General features: G+C 37.2%; 1 protein-coding gene across 1 annotated transcript; it reads right to left on the bottom strand.

Annotated features, from left to right (window-relative positions):
* Positions 1–324: 324 nt before the first annotated feature.
* Positions 325–19,528, bottom strand: LOC114536750 (ABC transporter G family member 24-like). Its single transcript, XM_028558103.1, has 17 exons — positions 19,185–19,528; positions 14,391–14,645; positions 13,839–13,924; positions 12,967–13,206; positions 12,373–12,702; positions 10,692–10,829; positions 9,982–10,065; positions 9,729–9,839; positions 9,174–9,227; positions 8,636–8,733; positions 5,057–5,169; positions 4,648–4,914; positions 4,144–4,292; positions 3,715–3,827; positions 2,398–2,522; positions 1,641–1,784; positions 325–1,044 (listed from the first exon to the last, which is right to left on the bottom strand). Exons 1-17 carry the CDS (start codon positions 19,333–19,335, stop codon positions 761–763), a joined length of 2,742 nt encoding a protein of 913 aa, XP_028413904.1. The 5' UTR covers positions 19,336–19,528; the 3' UTR covers positions 325–760.
* Between the last annotated feature and the right edge of the window lie 2,399 nt (positions 19,529–21,927).

Here is a 21,927-nt window from a genome sequence, read left to right as displayed (position 1 = left end):
GGACGGCTTTGATTGCTATTTGCACATCGTGGGTGTAAATATCATAGCGGAATTAATACCTTCGCTAGGTGCTCCGCACCGGCTCGGGGATTATAAATGAAAGAAGTTGACCGTGATTTTGAGAATTATTAAGGCAGAGGTTGGCGTTATCTGCCAAAGCCGTGAGGGAGATAACGCCAAAAGAGGCCTTAATAATTCTCAATAGCACGCGAAAGCCGAATCAGTTATTATTTATTTTATTATTCACCTGATTAAGTGGCAGTAAAGATGTCGAATAAATTAGTAAATTAATAAATTAGACGTCACAATTACAGAATACGAGGAATTAATAAATTTGTAGATGGCTAACCAATCAAAACGGAGATTATATAATATACAGTGAATAATAAATAGACTATAGTCGACCTAGAACAAGTCTATATTCTTCGATCACCGGCCATAACATTATCATTTAATATATTCAATATACTCGAACTATATGATATTAATAATTTGTATAATGGTGAATTATTTACTCTATGCTAATGATTATATTACATCTTTCTTTATGAAATTGAATGGTGGATCTCTTTTGAAATGAATAATAAACAAATACAAAGTTTAGTATAAAATGTGAACTAGCTTCATGAATATGAAAATATGAGGAAGCTTCATATAATTTATGCGTGATTTTTGTTTTGTCGCGTAATATTTTAAACCATTCCAAAAATTTTTTGTTATGTGGTACAATTTATGATGCTTTTTGCGAAATTATTTTAATCTATTGCTGCTTTCCACGGTTAGTAAAAAGCAAGAAAAGCAACGCAATCACGCGGTACACTACAGCCATGAGAAGTATCATTCCTAAACAGAAAGCATAATTGTCATCCAAGGTATAATGGTCAGAGAACGCAATTGCATCTCGTACTGGTCGAACAACGTCTGGATATCGTAAAGCTTCTTTCTCGAACATGGCCTCAACAAACCATCGGATGTAAGATAGGTTATAACCAAGTGGTCCAAAGAATTTCAATTCATCAAGTTTACACAATGTTGGAGAGGAACCTATATTCCCATAAAGCGAGCGAAGAATTAAGGTCGTGTTAAGCCAGTTTTCCACTAAGTGAAATTTTTCGATGGAACGAAATTTTTCGCTCGACTTTCTTTTGAATTGTGACCGAATCCGCTACGGTCGAATTATCAAAATTAAAAATAATATCTATTAGAGGAAAAATTTCGTTCCGTCGAAGAATTTTCAAATGAAGTGTGAATAGCAAAGGTTTTGTAATTACCAAATTGAGACCTCTCAAAAGCAGAAATGCGTGCATTGTAAGTTGCAAAAATTTCATTGCGTCCAGTTGACCTGAGATAATGCATGACGTCCTGAGGCGGCTCGACAAAGAGTTATCATACGCTTGAAATTATTTGTTCCCGTTTTTTAAACAAAAACATGACAGGCGAAAATTTTAAATTATAATTTACAGTTGGGTTAAAAATAATAGAAATACTTAAAATCTCCAAGCATTAAAGTCAGATCAGATGAAGGAAACAATAATTCAGTTTTGTCGAGGATCTGCCTTCTTATTGGTTGACTTTTATAATCAGGTCATCTGGGTATTCATTTATTCGCCTCATTAATGCCGGATTGATATCTTACTCACCTGACACCATGGCCATGACCAAAACGACAACTACTGAGGCCATTTGAGAACTCTTGGGATTAAATATCGTTGAAATGGCATAACCAATACCAGAACAGCATAATTGAGCACAGAAAACTCCGGCATAATGGGCTGCGAAGTAGGCTAGGGGATAATTATAAAGAATGTTTGAGATTTTCTCGCAAATGAGTGACAGGAAAAATAGCACCGAGGAACTGAGACTTGTTTATCGCGTCCGGGTATGCATGCAAGTAGCGTATTGAAGAGGAAGTAATAAAACTTTGCGTTATATATTTCAACTGTGAACTATCTAGCGTAATAACAAAAAAATGAGTCAGCAATGAATAATCGAGTTTCCTTGTTTTAACTATGCATACATGTATTATGTGCGGATGCTTCGCGCAGCAGTAAAAAAATCCGAAAAAGGTCGGAAATGGACCCTTTTATTGGGGGGGGAGTATATTCATTTATTCCGGTTTGCATAATGTATGGACATAACTTTCTAAAGAAATCAGTCGGGCATAAGAAAAGTATTTGAATATGCACCTCCCTCCCGAATTAAGCTACAGCCCTGGTCTCCTCGGGATGTTATATTCCGATTGGAAAGCTATGTCAAACTCTTCCCGGTGTATTCGATCAAAACTACATGCGTATTAAAACAGCCACGGATATGTTGACTACATAGTATACTAGTAATGTAGCATTAATTTCTCTAAAATACACTCTAGGTCTTGCCCATAAGCTATAGTATACCTACATCTGGGTGAAGTGAGAGTGTAAAGTAAACTGAGATACACCAGCGGCATCAATGCCAAGATTGGAAGTTGGGCAAAATTTACTGCTAAAAAATAACTAACGCGGTTAACTCCTGCGGCACTTTCTCTGAAAGATTGAAAACAAAGATGTTAGTTTTTTTTAACACTGAAATGTTAAATAATAATATGTGATATTTATTTCAAGTAAGGAGGACGGAAAAAATAGACAATATGTTTGGATTCGTGTTTGTAAGTTGTCCAGAAAATTGCAACATTTGGAGTTTTTATAGTTGTTTTACAAGTTCAAACAGTCTAAGGCTCTTATAATTTTAGCCGATGGCTGCTCCACCCGTCCCCTAAATTAAGTTTCTACCTCTTTTTCCTCACCACAAAATTTTCACCCCTTAGAAAATTCGCACCAACTCTCAAAGAAAGCAGATGGTCAAAAACAATGTCTTTCAGAAAAATCCTCTAATAGATCCATTCGATAATGACGCCACAACATTAACGTTTTAAATTTAGAACCACCTTAAATGAAATGTATTTCAAGTTTTACTCTCACGAGCCACGTGCAACGATGCAAAACATCATTCTTCAACACATGAATGAGAAAAAATTTAAATTTTGACAAATAAGTGTGGAAATAAGTTGTGACACTAAAACGAGGCTACCAGGCTGCGACCGAAAACCTCGTTCTCGAGTTATGGCTTTTTTGCACACTTATAATATAAGGCAAAATGAAAAGTTTCTTTTCATGCGTGTGTCGAAGAAATATGTTTTGAACTTTTACACACGGCTCGAGAGAGTAAAACTAGAAATCCATCTTATTTAAGGTGGTTCTAAATCTAAAACGATAATGTAATGACGTAATTATCGAAAGGGTCTATTAGCTGATACAGCTATTTGCAAGCCACCGTTAACTGTGAAGTTTTTATCACGTTTGCTTACGTTTCAATCATTTGGGTTTAACCGGAAACATTGAATGTTAAACTATGAACCAATCACGTTATACTATGATATTTTGACAGTTGGGCGGAACCTGCCAAAACCGTCGAAATATGACTGTGTAACGAGATTTGTTTATAGTTTAACATTCAACGTTTCCGGTAAAACCCAGAAGTTTGAAACGTAAACAAACGCGGTATGAACTTCACGGTTAACGGTGCCTTGCAAATAGCTGTATTTACGAAACTAAGAATAGAACATTGATTGGAATTCAAAATGATGTTGTTCATTCTTTCATCGGTGAAAACGAAAGTAAAAATTCCAGACAATTGTCTGAAGCCCTAAGCACATTAAAATATATTATATAAAATTACCTCCAAAACGTAGTTCTGTGATTTCCAAAACATCTTAACGATGATAACATGGATGTCAGACCTATGGCCATTCCACTCATACGGGTGAGGGCTGTAAATTTTCTCAACGACACCTGTCAGTCGAAAATTAGATTATTTAAAAAATCGAAATTGCTCTAAATGCTGAATAATTCTACATCACAGGTAAAATGATATGTCCGCCTTTTGGATTTTCGAGGGTATGCAAACAGCCAGTTTTCCACAAGCCGGAATGTTTCGATCGAACGAAATTTTTCGCTCCATTTTCTTTTGAATTGTGAGAATTTGACCGTAGCGGATTCCTTTCCCTGGTGATAATTGAAAGCAAAATCGAGCAAGAAATTTCGTTCGATCGAAAAATTGCGCGGAGTGGAAAATCGCCTTCAGATCGCGGCAACAGGCATATCCTACCTCCAGGTACAATGCTCCAAGAACACCACCAGCAAAGAACACGAGGAAAACGTCAATGAATAATGTTTTTACCAACCGCAACTGGAGCAAAAACTCTCGTCGAGTAAACGTTAAGAATTGACAGAACGGGTTGGGCAACGCACGTGTCACTGGAAAACGATAAATATTTGAAATAATTTATGTTATTTATTACTGTGTTAACACTGAGTGACACCAATTGGAATTTTTTTTTCAAAATCCATACTATGGAAATATTCTCCATGTCGCTACACTAATACCGTGTCAATACTATATCCAAAGTATAGAAAGTGAATTAGTTTGGTATTTTTGCGGTTTTTAATTTAGTGCGCCAAACCTAATCGTAAACAACAGGCCAAAAAGAAATGCAATTTTTCCGTATTTTTCTTTTAAAGAGAGTACAAAAAATACTAAACATAGACAACCTCTCAACGTTTGTGCCATCCATACATGAACCGTGCTTTAGTAAAATTATTTCGTACATACCCTCGTCTCCACAACAGGACAATGTAGCCTTTCGGTCTTTAGAAGCAGTTCCTTCAGCATGATCAGAATTTTTATTCCAGGCTTCAAATAGATCAATGTCCTTTTCATTTACCGAACCTCCGATTACATCCATGTAAAAGTCAGCGGGGTTGACATTAGCTGGAGTTTTGAAGCCGAGAGACGAGAAATAGTCGGCAGCACCAGGCACAGTTCCTTGATAGACCGTCTTACCTCCTTTACCGAGAAGCAAGATGTTGTGAAACATTTCTAGATGAGTGAAGTTTTGTATAAATTTTAGACATCATTTAAAACATGTAGCATGTGCACACTTTCTCTTGACGCGACCTAAAACTACTGCACGAACTCAAATCAAACAATCACGATACGAATATTGACGAATTACACTCACCGAATATTTCGAAACGAGGCTGATGAATCACGCACAAGACTGTTAATTTGCCATGTTCAGCAACAGCTCTCAAAGACTTCAACACAGATAAACTTGAAGTACTATCCAGGCCACTACACGAGAAAGTAGTATTATATATTTGTTATAACCAGTGGCGTTGCCAGCATCGATAAGTGGCGTGGACATATTCATAATCATGTTCACAGACGGTATAAAAAGTTTTTTAAAAACAATCAATTTGAAAAGAAATGAATAATTTAAAACATGAATGCAGTATATGAATATGTCAACCACGCTAATGGATATAACAAATAATACAAGAAATACATGCATGCAGCAACCCCTCGCCTCGGTCAAATGAAATTATTAAGCGTAGGGATGGTAACATGATTGTTGGAAAATTTATGTGGGTTGGGGGTTTTGGAGGGCACATGGTATGTGAGAAATAGAAATTGAGAAAAGTATGGAAATATTTTTCTGCACGTGGAAACTATGTAGTCATAGCAACTCGCAACGGCCGTATATTTTTAAAGAATCAAAGTTTACCGTCATATTTTTGTGAAAAAATGGCAAAAATACGACAAGATTCTTACCTTTTTCTGGAAGTTAAGTTGCTAATCTATAGTCAGTGTTATGGTAAGTTATTTTAATTATTAATTACCATGAAATATAACATCAGACGTCTCATACAACTTCCGAAGTTTTATGTTTACGCTTTGACTGGTTTTTGCACGGGAATGTTTTGATTTTCTTTCTTTTTAATTATGAGGACGGGCTTTATAAATGAAATTATAATGTTGTTTATCACATAACACATTCAGATTTATAGTGTAATACATTTGATAACATTTAAGTTGTGTTTACCACAAAAAGCTGTGCCGGATGAGGCCCAGAGCTGATCTCGCGGACCTCGCCCAAGGTAGCCCAAAGGTATTTGTGTTTTAATCTAAAGCGTCCATCCAGTTTAATATCGCGGTCTGTGACGTAAACATCAATTGCTATATTTGTATCTTATTATTAAACAAATATAGCAATTGGTGTTTACGTCACAGACGGCGATATTAAACTGGATGGACGCTTTAGATTAAAACACAAATACCTTTGGGCTACCTAGGACCTCGCGCGATGCTCATGTTGTCTGAACAGTCTTTTCACAGATTAGCTATATACAGATATAAAACTGAAGCCAAATCCAGCCACACGGTCTTTTGCCTAATGTGCGCATGCCGAACTTGCTTGGCAAGTGTCATGTCGAACTTTAATGAGTAAATCGATAGGGAAATCGAATTTTTGACACACAAATCCTGATTTAAACATAACCTTTAGGGCCATGTCCAATTTGACTGAAAATTTTTAAAAAGATGGATGAAGTAGATCTTCTGAGCTAAGAACTGGTTTCTGAAATTATTTGATGCTTGCAAAAACAGTAAAAAATATAGCTGAGGAGGGCAGGGCTTGCCGTATATGGAAAGCTGTCCAATAGTTTAGCACTGGTTGAGCTAGTTTTGAGTTTAGTCAGTTGGAAAAAGAGCCAATCAGCTTTCTATTTTCAATTCAAAAATATGATGAAGGTATGGCTGGGTGTCCCCAGCATGAATTTTGAAATATATTTGCCACAAACCTAAAAAACATTTACGTTTTATACATGCATAAGAATACATTTGAATGCTAAAAATATCGTATAAATGTAGTAAAAATTATTATTCAAGTTTAATGTGTTTTACTCTTTTTTTCTTATTCGCTATAATTTTATGAAATATTTGCGGTTTTATGAAAGTGTTTGCAGGGCCGTGCCTCCTGGGGGGGTGTGGGGGGGGTGTGGGGGGTGTATCACCCCCCCAAAATAAATCCTAAGGGGCCCTGCTTTTGGGGAAGAACTTGCCTTATTTCAGTTATTTGATTTAACAACAAAGCTAAAAATAATTATATTTATGAAGAAAATAACCAACATTTTTCGATTTTCAACTGGTTTTCTCCCCTAATGTCTTCTTAAACTAGCGTTTTCTTCTCGTTTTCTCCCCCTTTGAAGCACGACTTACATGAAGTTTTTTGCGCTTATTTTGATCACATCAACTGTGGGCTCAAATGTCTGTCATTTTCATCATATTGAAAGATTCTAAGCAGGATTAAAGACAAATTAAGCCGGGTATTTATTCATTTATTCAAAACGTAAGTTTTAGTAAGCTTAAGTTTGTCAAGTCCCGCTGTAGAAATTCAATGGACAATAAAAGACTTGATTCTCTTATGCTTTTGGCATGCGAAAAAGATTTGGCTGAGAAGGTTGATCTCCAAAACCTTGGCAAGGCGTGGTCTGGAATTAAACACAGGCGCATTATTTAAATTGATATGACTGTACATTCCTTCGTTTGGGCAAAATTAAACTTGCAATGGTTAGATTCTAATTATTTGTAACTGTAAAAGATTTACTGAAACATTAAATAGGTTGCGACTTTTAAGGGGGCCCAAAAGTCGATAAAGTGTTGAGGGGCCCAAAATTTTGTGACACCCCCCCAATAAAATATCGGTCGGCACGGCCCTGAGTGTTTGAGTTAACCGGCGTGCGTTTTTAGCTTATTTAGCGTGAGAGTTGCCTACCTTGTCATTATATGAGACTGTTCAGACTACATGAGCGTCGCGCGAGGTCAGCGAGATCAGTTCTGGGCCGCCTATAGCCGGATGAAATATTATCAAGTGTAAAATCTTCCGACATCATTATACACGGTGAACTCGGTCGAAAATTTGGTCTTGTTATTTGTCAAACCGTGAAAAGTCCTGACCTCATTCGAGTTTCCCTCTAATTTAGTAAAAATACATATATTCCATATTTATTAAAATATAAATTTTGCTGAACGACAGTTATTCCTTGACGTTTGAAAATATAAATTTTTCTCGACCAATCAGGAGTTTGGTAGCTCACACTGGCGCATGCGCATAACGTAGAAGACCATCAATGGCGTGAGGTCCATTGCATAATGGCGGACGACTTTGATTTCGCATTTTCACATCGTGGGTGTAAGTATCCGAGCGGAATTAGCACCTTCGCACGGTGCTCCGCACCGGCTCGGGGATTATAATATACACTTAATGTATGCTCCCGACGGAAATAGTGAGTTTTGTTTTCCCAAGAGTCTGAATGCTTCCCGAGACGAAGTCGAGGAAAACATTGAGACTCGAGGGAAAACAAAACTCACTATTTCCCGAGGTGTAGCGAACATTAAGTGTTTTGTTATATAGGAACAAAAACATGCATGTTACACGACAATTTCATTTCAAAAAACGTTTTTATGACAATATGCGGGCAGCAATTTTTCCCTTGTTTCCCTGGCGGGAAACATTGCATTTTTATAAAGTCATGTGACTACGAATGAGCCAATCACATTTAGAATATACAGCACCTATATAACAATAGCTCTTATTTATTGTATAACCACCCGACAATAACTAAATTTTCGTGTGTTTGCCTTTTGCTATTCACGTATGACTGTCTGTTAATGTCAAGCTGACTGATAATAGTGGGTTTTTAGCAAATGCATATAGCAACCTAACAATCCATGACATGAAAAATGTTTAATTCCGAACCTTGTAGGCTCATCAAGGAACAACAATGTTGGATCTGCAATCAACTCCATTCCAATGTTTACTCTTTTGCGTTGTCCACCAGAAATACCTCGCGCTTCCTACAAGTTTAGGTATGATCATATACGTGATCGACGTTTCATGCATGCTGGCTTAGTTATGTGGGTTAAAAAAGCCGTTGGGTGATGGATGATTTCATTTTGGATATAATTAAGTTAATCTTAATTCTGATATAATCAAGAAGACGAAAATCCTCATATCCAAGCTACATACACGCTGTATAAAAAGGTTTGGTCGACACTTTGGAAATGTCTTTTAGACGTATGCACATGTATCGTTAAGAACTAAGTATTTGGGACATATCGGGTAGAAAAAGTTTGTGGAACACTGATTTCACGTGACCTAAATCTTAGATCTGGAATACGTAAAATAAACAATAGTTCCTATTAGGCATTCACTTCAATTCATGCAAGAGCCTAGTTTCTGCCAAAAGGCTGAATATTCGCGTGAAAACCTTGATAACATGAATGATATCACTTACCTCGTCGCCAATAAGGGAATCTGCTACATGCAAAATTTCTAGAATATGGAGTGTCTAAATAACAGGATAAATTTACCTTTCTTAGTAACCTTACTCAGAGGTTTTCTGCGCTAGACATATACGGCGACGTCTCTGGAATTTTCAATTATTTTAATTTTACGTCAACCGTACCAAGTACGAATTTTACGCCTGTTTATATAATCGTGAACAAAATAGCGTCAAAATTTTTTTGCGTGTCCTAGAGCTCAATCGCCCAAAGCCAAGGCAGTTCTAATTGGAAAATGGGTATTTCTAAAACTTCGCAAACGTTCTCGAGCGAAATGTTGGATTCGAAAACGTGACTTAATTATTTATTCAAAATGCTCAGCGAAAATGCAAATTTTCAGATGCATGAAACCGATGCCCCATTTTCGCGCATTCTCCGGCAGGGCCTGTCCCGGTTACCATCGGCTCATAATGGATATTGAAGCGGCAAGAAATCGCCAGTTCTGCCGGATATTTTATCGGGATGCCCCTGGCATCTATACATCATCATCGTGAACACATCAACATTACCTGATGTATCTTTTTATCAATGGTGTTAGAATCGGTTCCTTCAGGTAAACGTAACTTAGCTTGATAAAACAAAATTTCACGGACTGTCAAATTCCTGTGCATCGTGTCCTCCTATAGAAAGTAAGAGAGTGAAAAACTAAGCTTGCTTGCACGGATAAACATCTGATCAGGCAGATGGTGATGACGATGACGATGATGACGATGACGATGATGATGCAGATTTTTAAAAGAAAAAGGGGTTCACGGTTCACACCTGAGGAACGAATCCGGTGATTGTTCGGAGTTTCTTTACTCCTTTTACCAATTTGTTGTTAAACATTATTTTCCCTCTGGCATTCTAAAATAAAAAATATACAATAAATTTAATCACTTGTTGCTGAACGGTTCCGAGGGGCATCTACTCGTTTGAAAAGCTGCATCCAGGGCCGTAGCTAGACCGCTTAATTGGGGGGGGGGTATATTCATATATTCATGTTTATCTACCGCAGGAACAATAGCGTACAAAAGAAATCAGTCAGGCATAAGATGAATTTACGAATATACAGACCCCAATTAAGCTTCTAGCTATGGCTATGGCTGGATCACAAAAACGGTTTTTCGTTATGACTAATAGGATCGGCTGATAATGTATAAACGTTTTAAAACAAGGCTTTCGCACGGCAACAAAGTTTATTTTTGGTCATGTTTAACGATGTACAGTATATGTGCTAGATATGATCTTAGGTAAATATACACTATATAATGACAACATACAACAGCGACCTGCAAGATAGATGGAACAGTTGGGTTACTTTGCAAACCGTGATAAGAAGTAACGTTTAGATTTTGGTAAACTGGAGTTAGTTGCAGTGATGGAGGCCACGATTAACAGACAGAAAGCTCTGCCTATAACGAATACACGCGTGATGTCTTCTACAAATTGATGACCCAAGTTCGCTATATAAGCTTGGTAGTACAAATTACCCCGTAGTATGCCTTGCCACTGAGCGTGTTGAGGAATGTTGTTTTTCCAGCCCCGGAAGGTCCCATGACAGCCGTTACTTCACCGGAATTTATATGACCTGTAACTCCACTTAACACAACTTTACCATTATCCTTTGCCTACAAAATATATTTCACTACATTAGAAATTAGCTACATCTTTTAAAAACAATCGAAATTCGTCACAAGGATTTTGGTTGGAGTAGTTCAAGTTTAAGCCGAAATTACAATGGCGCAGCCATGCAGTCTGACAATTTAGCCCTGCAATGCTAATAAAGTATCCTCTCGCTAACTCGAACTCCGAAGGGGAAAGAAAAATTGTTCGAGTTACCGGGGGTTCGAGTTAACCGCAGTTGGTGTCAGATTATACGTTTATTTTAAGTAATACAATAAGGTATAAAGTCCTATCGAATCAATCTTCAAGAGATATCATACCTACCAATATGAATGGTCACCGAGAGCGGACAACGTTTTAAAATTAAAAAGATCGAAAGAATACAAAAGAAAATAAAAAAAACTAGATCAATAAAGACCGTGACACTTCAAAATATCTTATGAAACTTAAAATCAGTTATACATTCATACACCGATTAACTTGTTGTTATTTCGATAGTTTCTAGTTGTCAAAATGCTATTTTCTCACATTTTAAAGTTTGCTGATCTATGATTCGAAATCAAAGTTTGAGTTAACCGGATACATTCAACCCGGGGAAAAAATTGTTCGAATTAACCGAAGGAGTTCGAGTTAAGCGGAGTAAATTACTATAAAAAACACTGTCAAATTCAAGGGGAATTGGATTTAGTTTGAGTTAGCGAGGAGTTCGAGTTAAGCGAGTTCGAGTTAGCGGGGGACTACTGTATTTTGTATGCTAATAATCACAGTCCGGCATTCACTGTGAAAAGAATGAATTTCTAAGGAAATGAATAAAGATATTAACCTAAAATTTGCATAGCGGGATAAAATCGTCAGGCTGTCTGCGCTACTGTAAAATGAAGTTTTTAAGCAAACAGCTCAAAAAGAGCGAGGAGGTAATTTAACCTTGAACTAATGGACTTAATAACCTTGAACATTGGACAAAAATATGCAAAACCGTATCGAACCAAAAGTGTATCGTGCCATTCTTTGCTGAAACGCCAGGTACATTTAACGAATGATTTTAAAACAACGGAATACGTTAATTTACATTCAGTTTACCATGACTGTAAAAAGTCTATAAATATTTGTTTTACATGCTCTTAGGCTTATTTCATGATTTTTGTATGGTTATACGTTCAAATGTGCGTCCAAAATCTTTTTTATTAATTTTAAAAGTAAATAATATAATTTATCACATTTCATGATGTTTTGAACGTAAAAAACCCAGTGGCGTACCCAGCCCGACAATTTAGTCATGCTATGCTAATATTTTGGTGTTCATTGAGTGTGAAAACAATGAATTTCTAAAGAAATGAATAATGATGATAACATAAAATTTGCATTGCATGACTAAATCGTCAGGCTGGCTACGCCACTGAAAAAAACCCAGTGAAATATTTCATGCTTTATACTTAATTAAATGGAAATGAAAGTATTTTCTTCCTCTGAGTTATATCCTTCGAGTGGTATTAGAGTTTAGTGTGATACGTACGATACCCCTTTTCCGGAAAAGATTGCACAACTTACCGTTTTCAAAGTCAAACCGAGATTCTCAAAGCTGATGTCGATTGTATACGACTTTGGCTTAATATCCTCATCAGTATCATCCATGTCTCCAAGGTTTCCAAGTTTGATAGTACTATGAGCTATACCTTCGTTGACATGAAAGCTTCTCGTTGAGGAGCGTTCCCTTCCTTTACGAGGGGCGAAGTATAATCCCCAGTAAAATTTGACCGTTTGCTTATTGCGATAAAGTAGAACGAGACATATGAATATGATTAAGACGATGAGGTTCAGTAAAGGAGCAATGAAGTTGGCGATTGGAGCTGAACTTCCTCTATCGCAATCCGTAAGCCACTAGAAAAAGAGAATGAATATCAAGTTGAGAGTCAAAAAACCTAACAAAAGCTCATTCAAATTTTCATCGTATTATCGGTGAACATGAAGGGGAGCGATTAGGTCACAGGCACAGCAGGCGCATAAATAAATAAATGTACGTTAACGTTATTTACAGGCTAGGTGGTCTGTGTAGGTCAATTACTGCTAGAAATTCCTACTTCACATTCATTCAGAGCTTACTGCTTGAAATAAACCTGAATCGTTCAAAATGGACATGCTTACCGGACATGGATCCGGTTGAACACTTCCTGGACGGCAATAGTGACCGGAGCTACACTCAATCTTAACATCAGTTGTTGGACAGTAATAGCCACCAGGACAAGGCTCAGGTTTTGATGTTCCACCACACGCGCAATTCTTATCCTTAATACCAATGCATTTTTTCACTCCTGTTATATTCATTATAAGAGGTGGGTCGTTCTTGCCACAGCAAACACCGAAACCCTTGCATTTCATTTTTTCCTGTCGATTTCAAAATAGGCAAAGTAAGCACATAATGCGTTAAGATAAACATTAATATTCAGATTAGCCAATGACGTAAGTCTCATCTATTAACACGTGTCACGGTCAGATGAACAATAGCAATAAATACTTTTGTTCCACGTAGTTAGTTGTTATTTCTATATTCAGGATTACACGAACACGTTAGTTCACCATTTCACGAACACATTAGGTTTTGTTGAGAGTATTTTGATAAATATATATATTTTAATAACCCCCAGGCCACCCCACCGTGATTAGACGTTTACTACATGGTATATATGTTATTTACCGGCTGCAAGGTCCGGAAGAGGGAAAACCGGACTGAAACCATAAAAAGGTTCGAGGCCAAACCGTTTTTAAAGAGGGCGAAAAATTTTAGTAAAAGCGAAAGTGAAGTGAAAAGTTTAAATCAATTTTTAACTGAAAATTTTTGACCACACGCAGTCCTTCTTGTTTCTGAAATCATTGGAATATTTACGACTTAATTTATTAAATCACCAGTTTGTAGGAAAACCATGGAATTTTTTATTTGCATATCATGAATACATTATACATGTGGTGTCCCCACAAAGTGATCATTTAGGTAAGAATATTAAGAATGCAATACTTACGGTTTCATTACGCTTCTTTTTGGGGATGCAATAGGCGCCGGATGGACATGGAATAATGCACAGAAAATCATGAGGGCAAAAGAACCCTATAAAATTATTACAGACTTCAAAACTGATTTCTCGTTGTTTCAAAACACCGCAAGGTCGAGTGGTTGAGAATATTACGAACTTTCTGAAAAATTTATCATATTTATCTGGGCATGCTAGGAATATTCTTCTTGGCATTGTTTCGACATATGTTTCTAAAGTTGACAAACTTTAGTAAACTGCAAACAATGGACACTTTGGTAAACTGTAAGCAACAAGGAGGAAAAAATCGCAAGCGTTACTTCCGGTGAAATGAAACTTAGTTTAATATATTTGACTATATAATATATTTAATATATTATACTTTAATATGTTTGACACAATAAATCAACTAACTGCGCACACATCGCATCTTCCAACATCGTTTTACGTTAAACAAAGTTAAATTATCATAAAAAAAAACTTCGTGCAAAAGCAATAGCGTTTCCAGGCCATGTCTCCTGGATTGTCTATGGTAATACGTACCACGTGGACAGCGTTGGGGTTTCTTAGTTGTCGAATTCAGGAAGAATCCACCTGCGCATGCCTGAGTATTCCAGGAATGGACGCACGCAATCCTTGGGTCAAATGACAGGCCACCTAAAACCCCCCTGCTGGAGCTTGCAGAGGATGTAGGGCGGTCCTCACAAGGGCGGATTGTCTCATTATCGCCCGCAAACGGACAACAATCTGCAATAAATCGCTTTGGGCAGCATCCACCTGGAGGTGCTCTTGCCTCCTCTATGTAATAAAATTGTTAGCAAATTTATTGGAATACGATTACAGCAGATTTCCTCAGTAGTTAGTGAAATCACAAGGTAAGAAGATTTTTGGTCCAGATTATTAGGCTATTGTTTCCCATATAAACCAATACTGAAACCCTTCATGCGTAGACCGCTCGCGAAATTTTAAGCGCCTTTAACGGGTTGGGAAGTTTAAATTGGCATGTAACCAAGATTTCATCCAATTAACATGTTTCTGTTCAACCGTTTTAAAGCCCGTTTACACTACACTCGGCACAGCTAGGCTAAAATTGGTACCCGTACCCAATTTTCTTAGAGTTCAGGCTACCAAAACAAAGGTCGAACACAACTGAAATGGGCACGGGTACCCATTTTAGCCGTGCTGCATGTGCCAATAAATTGAGTGTAGCGTAAACGGGGGTTTAGAAGCCAATGTTTAAACCCATGCAGTTCAGCCTCTATATTTGCCAAATTCCGTATTTCATTGTCTCTGAATCATCCTCGTGTTAAGGGGGCCAGTTGTTCAAAACTAGGTTATACCGCTAACCCTTGGCCTTATTGGCTAAATTTTATTCCAGTGTTTTAGTTTAGAGTTAAGCGCTTCTGAACCGCTGTTCGTTTTGAAACCTTTACAAAATATGGCTTTTATTGGTCCAGAAAATATTTATAGTAAAAGATATTCATCTTTGTAAAGAAGCGATTTGAAAAATTAATGTCAAGATTTTATTTAACCAAGTGTTAAGCTAACCGCAGCTTTTGAACAACCGGCCCCTGGATGCACGGAATAGAATAATTAATTATTAACCAAGCCATCGAGTCAGAAGATTTCAGTTCTCCCGCATTATAACAATTAAGTGTATTTTAATAATTTCAATGGAAGTGTACAGGGAAAACAATACGATTAGTGCGCTTGATAATGGTTCTGACAAGTTTTCGGGTTTTTTCGTACTTCACTATTTTCTTTCTATATCAACTACGGACTTTCTGTTTACTAAATGGCAAAACAAAGGTCAAATAAAATTGACATAATGCCGAACATTATCAATAATTACCTCGCGTGCGTAGCGCAGCGAGGTCTTAATTTGCCCAGCGTTTATTTTTCTGTCGTGTCGAGAATTTTATTGGTTGAGGCCAGTTGAGGCCAAGATCCGGCGCCATATTTGAATGAATGCGAAATTAAGCGCCATATATAAAACTGAATGCGAAATTAAGCGCGTGATCGTGGCGTGATGGCCACGACGCATGATCTGCTCGCCGGCTCACCCTGCTGTTTTCAATCTCATTGCTTCTCTATTCCTGATCAATAGCGAGCAATTTCGACAAGCTCTTTGAGAAATATGGCTATCCTAGTATCCTTCGTTTGTTTTTCAACGACAATCCCTTGACTCGCCAGGGAGCTGTATGTAACACAGAAAGGCGAGGAGACGGTCAACGTGCTGTCGACAATTCCTTGACATGCCAGGAAGCTTTATGCAATGGAAGAGAAAGGCATGGAGATAGCCAACGTGCTATCGATAATCCCTTGACTCGCCAGGGAGCTGTATGTAATCGCAGAGAAAGGCGAGGAGACGGTCAACGTGCTGTCGACAATTCCTGATGGTTCAGCGTTTCGCTTTCAGCCAGCAAGGAGTCTCGCTGTCACGTTGATATGGGCATCCCCGTGTTTTGGGTATCCCCATGCTCAGATCCCTAGTGATATGCGCATCCCCGGTGGGCATGCTGAAACACTGAATGTCGATGACTATAATAGCCGACGCTCCTCATGAGTCATGCACGCGAGGTTAATGCCTAGCGGGCATCTTGTTTAATATATATGCACATGCCATCGCTGAAAGTGGTTTGAAATATATATAGTACCATAAAGTATAGTACCGCAAGTTCATCACTGTGATAACTTGCGCCGCATTCTACTATGAATGCATTATAATTTTTTATAGTTCTTCCATGCCTAGTGCAAGGTCTGGTGACGTACTGCTATACATATCACTATATACGTACACTTTGTAATAAACATTTTTATATACATAAGAGAGTGTTCCATCTCAGTGTTATTTTCTTTATTCCTTGCTTGTGCTTCAGATAGATTTTTAGTCAAGATTTTTTCGAATTTGAAAGACTGTTTTCTCAAACACTCTGCATGCGCACATTTAATTTAGCATCGACGGGTGTTCAAAAAGCTAAATAGTAGAATTCACTGAATTCAGACACAGTACAATTTTAAAATTAGCTTGGAACCGGAACTGAGCAATTATTATATGATTGTACACGAAAATCGTTAATGCGAAACACAATCTGAATCAAAATACAAAGAGATTTACTCTGAATCAAAATACAAAGAGATTTACTGGTTCGTAAAAATATCAAAAAAGATCAAACCTTCATGTTAATACCGAATTCGCAAGGAATTGGTTTTGGGCCCACTGTGTTCAGAAAGGATATCGTATACGCGACGATAATTTTCGGTGGCCGCATTAAGGTCGACACAGACTGGACGCGAAGCGGCAATGCGAAGCGAATTTTCAGTTTTAAGAAGCATATAAATTAAATTCTGGGATCAAAATTTGGAATCTATGGACGCTATAGAGCAGTCAAAGTGTATTGTTATATAGGTGCTGTGTATTTTAAATGTGATTGGTTCATTCGTATAGTCACATGACTTTAAATAAATGCAATGTTTCCCGCCAGGGAAACAAGTGAAAAATTGTTGCCCGCATATTATCATAACAAAGTTTTTTGAAATGAAATTGTCGTGTAACAAATATGTCTTGTTCCTATATAACAAAACACTTAACGTTCGCTACACCTCGGGAAATAGTGAGTTTCGTTTTCCCTCGAGTCTCAATATTTTCCTCGACTCCGTCTCGGGAAACATTCAGACTCTTGGGAAATCAAAACTCACTATTTCCCTCGGGAGCATACAATAAGTGTAGCTATATTATTTTTATGTAATCTACAAGAAATTGTTGATAAGTTAAAATTTATTTGCTTTTGAAAAATATAAAACGTTGAAAATTCGCGCCGCGTTGCCAATTCGCGTTTAAGCAATTAACCTTTAAACTGCAACGGCGAACTAATGAAACATTTTAATCGCATCGCAGTCAGTTGACTTAATAATTGAAATAATATTTTTTGTACTAACACGCCGTTTAGTATGACAACTTGTTTTTATGAAGTTCGACTCTTTTTACTTTTTTCAACCCACCGTGGCATGCAGTTGCAAATTAGCCGACCGCAATATACAAACAAGACGCCGGCTTAGGCGTACACTCGTGCTCTAGGGATTGTGTTTTAGGGATTTAATAGCATTACTTGAGGGACACAATCATGGCGTGTTGTGGGAACCTATAGCGTAAGTTAAGGGTTTATGGTTACCCTAGGCCTGGGAGAACTTACACGACAAAAATGTATCACACAAGTATAAAATAATACATTTACATTATTATCACAATTCACAAATGCCGATTATAGGTAGCCTATAAACAATCCGCACGGCGTGACATATTACTGTGTCAATGCTTCTATTATATATTGACTGCAGACTGCAGTGTTTTAGTTTCGACGAAAGCTTTCAAAAATCTAGTTGTAATAGTATTGATTCGCATTGTTCGTAATGTCAGTCGACGGTTCAAACATTTAGGTATTAATAAGTGTGATTGCTTATAAGCATTTGTAGGTCTAAAACTGCGAAAACATCGATCATGTATCTTGCTTTCATATAGGAATTTAAAAATATACATCGCACCATGGAATATGCATTAAATGTTGCACCGTAGTAATGTCTTCTGTGCATATATATTTTGCATCCTTCGTATTGTTTGTAAAATGTGGTTTGTATTGTCGGATAATTATATCTCGTAATATACATCGCGCACCGTAGTAATGTCTTCTGTGCAATATATTTTGCCGTATTGTTTGTAAAAGTGGCTTGTATTGTCGAATAATTACATTTCGTCATACATTACTGGGTCAAGTGCGCAATGCATTCTGGGTCATCGAGGTCCAAAACGCGACCGACACACGACGAAACCTAGACTCGTGCCCTCCTAGAGCACGAGTAATAAGCCAAGAATGCATGACTGTCTAGACTGCGTTTCAGCAATGGCGTTTATAAACTGAAGTTGACGTTTAAAGTGAAAGTATATGGTATCAATAGATAGATACACTTATATTGAATAAATAAGAATAGTTATCCGCATTTAGGATATGTTTCAATTGACTTTATGTATATAGGGATACAAATTACGATTTGGTTTGAATCGCCAGCGCGTATTAAAGTTACGAGTATAGTTACGACATACACCAGACGACCGCATTTACCGTTCATAATTCTGTATATGCGGAATACATAGTAGATATACCTAGATACGCTATAATTATACGCATCGTATATACTTTATTGCTATAAAGTGGGGGTTCAAAATGTTATAAAATAGAGATTTACAAGTATTTCATAACGAGATCGAAAAGATCGAGCTGATGCGACTAGTTTTATATATAAAAAATATTGCGGGAGACCTCTATAATAACAGATACCTACTGCCGCACAACGATTCCTGTATGCTCCATTGTATCGATAGGATGACAAACAGTGTAACAAAAGCGGATTTTCCTTTCATATTGTCGCTTCTTGTCTGCGTTGCTAGTATTTGCTGATGCAAGGAATCTTTCCTATAAGTAATGAATGACATGTGGACTTAGTCATGAATAGTTTGAATGTCAAAACAAATACGGTCATGATTGGTACAAGCTGGTCACTATTAAATCGAAAACTTCGGAATCCTGTCAAAAAATTCGTGCTGAACACAGCAAAGTTCCTTGGCATAATATCACATTTGTGAGACTAAAATTGTTGTATGTTGGTCGATTTCTATACCTGATTAACATTTTTTACCATAGCTTTTGTTATCACATCCATAATTAAATGGGTGTAGATAAAAGGCGGGCGCAGACTGGCGGAAGCGGACTGGCGAACGCGGACCGGCGGACGCGGACCGGCGGACGCGGACTGGCGGACTGAAAACGGTTATATTATAATATTATTTATTATTGTGTTGTTAATGATTGCATTATTACTTATTGATATTAATTATACTTTTTTTTAATTATTAAATCTACTATTTTCTAAATTTCTACGTGCTCTGGTAACAGGCAAGCTCTAATTTCTTGTGGTATTGCACAAGAAAGGGTGCAAAATATGGTTGTCTTTTCTTTAAGTACCCACTGTTTACGTGCCACGGTAGTAAACATTCCCGGACCTTGGGATTTAGTGATTATGCCTTATGCGAATAGACCCTAATATGATGGAACCTGAGAGTTAAATGAAACTCCCGGGAATGCTTAACGAAAAGACAACCATATTTTGCCCCCTCTCTTGTGCAAATACCATAAGGAATTAGAGCCTGTCACCAGAGCACATAGAATATATAGAAAATAGTGGATTTAATGATTAGCAAAAAGTATAATAATATTGTTAAGTGATAATGTAATCATTAATAACACAATAATTAATAAAATAACCGTTTTCGGTCCGCCAGTCCGCGTCCGCCAGTGAGAATCCACCGGTCCGCCAGTCCGCTTCCGCCAGTCAGCGCCCGCCTTTTGTCTACACCCTAATTAAATAGAGCCTTAATCAAACTAAAAGTCGACGGGTCAATTTGTTCTATAGCGACGTCGCTTCTAAGTCAACAAAATCATTATGAATCAAATTCTTCCGTCTAGCTCTCATTCACCTCACAGTTAACAGCGGATTTACACTAGGAAATTTCAAGTAAATGCTATAAAAAGCGTGATGAATTTCAGGAATTAAAAGCGATGCTTCAGTCAAACTGATCCCGTTTATAAAGCTACCTGTTTCATATTACAATCTTTTACAATAACTATGCTGTCGATATGTGGGCGATAGAGAGACAAACATGACAGTGCATTAAATATTTTAATACTTCCTAAAATTTCAGGTTCGTACATGTCATGCGGTAAGTACATAAAAATACAATATTGCAAAGGTCATACAAACAGATCAAGATAAATTGCGATATTTGAGAAAATTTGGGAGGAACAAACTGAGAAAAATATAGAAAGTCAATTTGCCTGTATATTAACTTTGAATTGTTTCTTTTGAGCGTCCTAGCTGTTATTTGCATGTTTTCTTTTCATAACAAGAAATTCAGGACATTAATTACCATAATGCCAAGATTTCGCAATCAAAGATGGCTTCCTTGTTATAATAGAATTATATAAGAGACAAAATTTGAAATTGAAGCAATTTCTGTCTTACATATTGCAGTTCCGAGTTCTATTTAAGACGGCTTCATATTTTTATCTTACCTTTAACAGGTTCCCCAGTAATGTTATTTCAGCAACTTGCTAACCATTATATTTCAAGGAGCTAAAGCGTTGCTGAGATGACATTACTGGGGAACCTGTTAAAGGTAAGATAAAAATATGAAAAAATTGTCATAAAAGTGCCAAGTTTCTGCTCGTCTTGAATCGAACTCGGCAACTGCAATATGTAAGACGGAAGTTGCTTTAATTTCAACAAATCTTATATAATTCAACTATAACAAAGCAGCCATCTTTCATTATGATGATTATTATATTCAAGGCATTATGGTAATTAATGTCCTAAATTTCTGGTTATGTTGACTGATCGATATATATATCTAGATCATTTAGGGGCCCGTATGAGGACTGTTTTTTTGGACGTGACGCCCGGAACTAATAGTCTTCATTGCCATTATGCATGCCACGCTAATTAAGATTCTTTCCAATAGTATAACGCTGGGGAGGGAGGTCGAAAGTCGAAAGTCGAAAGTCGAAATGAATCAGAAAGGACTCGAGGCTTTTAAGAAAACTGCTTAATAATATGTGTGAAAATGACAGCTAATGTATATCAATTATATTACCCAATCGGGTATGACGCGGATATGACGTTTAAAATCTTTTTATCGTAAAGTAAGTTATCTGTTCGTCCGTCCGTCCATCCATCCGTCCGTCCGTCGCTATCCGTCCATATCCGCGTTAAAAAGACTCAAATGTTGTTTTATTCTGTGATTGCAGTCGATGGCTAAAATTCTTATACTTATATCGTGTGTACAGTGATATTGTCGAGAACCGATAGACTTTTTTTAACATTATTAATTTATAGAATAACATTTATAATACGCGCGTGCTGATTGGTCAAAAAGCGTGTTTCTATAACTGTATACAATGGGAAGACCAAAAATGAACGCAAATGTGGAGGCACATGACTCAGACTACAATCTTGATGTGACCTTGACAAG

Source organism: Dendronephthya gigantea, unplaced genomic scaffold (assembly GCF_004324835.1).
Source record: "Dendronephthya gigantea isolate DGI-Jeju-01 unplaced genomic scaffold, DenGig_1.0 000144F, whole genome shotgun sequence".
Taxonomy (NCBI): Eukaryota; Metazoa; Cnidaria; class Anthozoa; order Malacalcyonacea; family Nephtheidae; genus Dendronephthya; species Dendronephthya gigantea.
Note: the sequence above shows the minus strand (reverse complement) of the source record. Positions and strands in the feature narration are given on the sequence as shown.

Coding starts and splice junctions, on each gene's coding strand:
- LOC114536750 (XM_028558103.1), bottom strand. CDS start 19,335: ATGTCATTCATTACTTATAGGAAAGATTCCTTGCATCAGCAAATACTA. Junction 10,066..10,691: donor GTGGCAAGGCATACTACGGG/GTAATTTGTACT, acceptor TTTTTATTTTAG/AATGCCAGAGGGAAAATAAT. Junction 4,293..4,647: donor GTCCTGTTGTGGAGACGAGG/GTATGTACGAAA, acceptor ATCGTTTTCCAG/TGACACGTGCGTTGCCCAAC.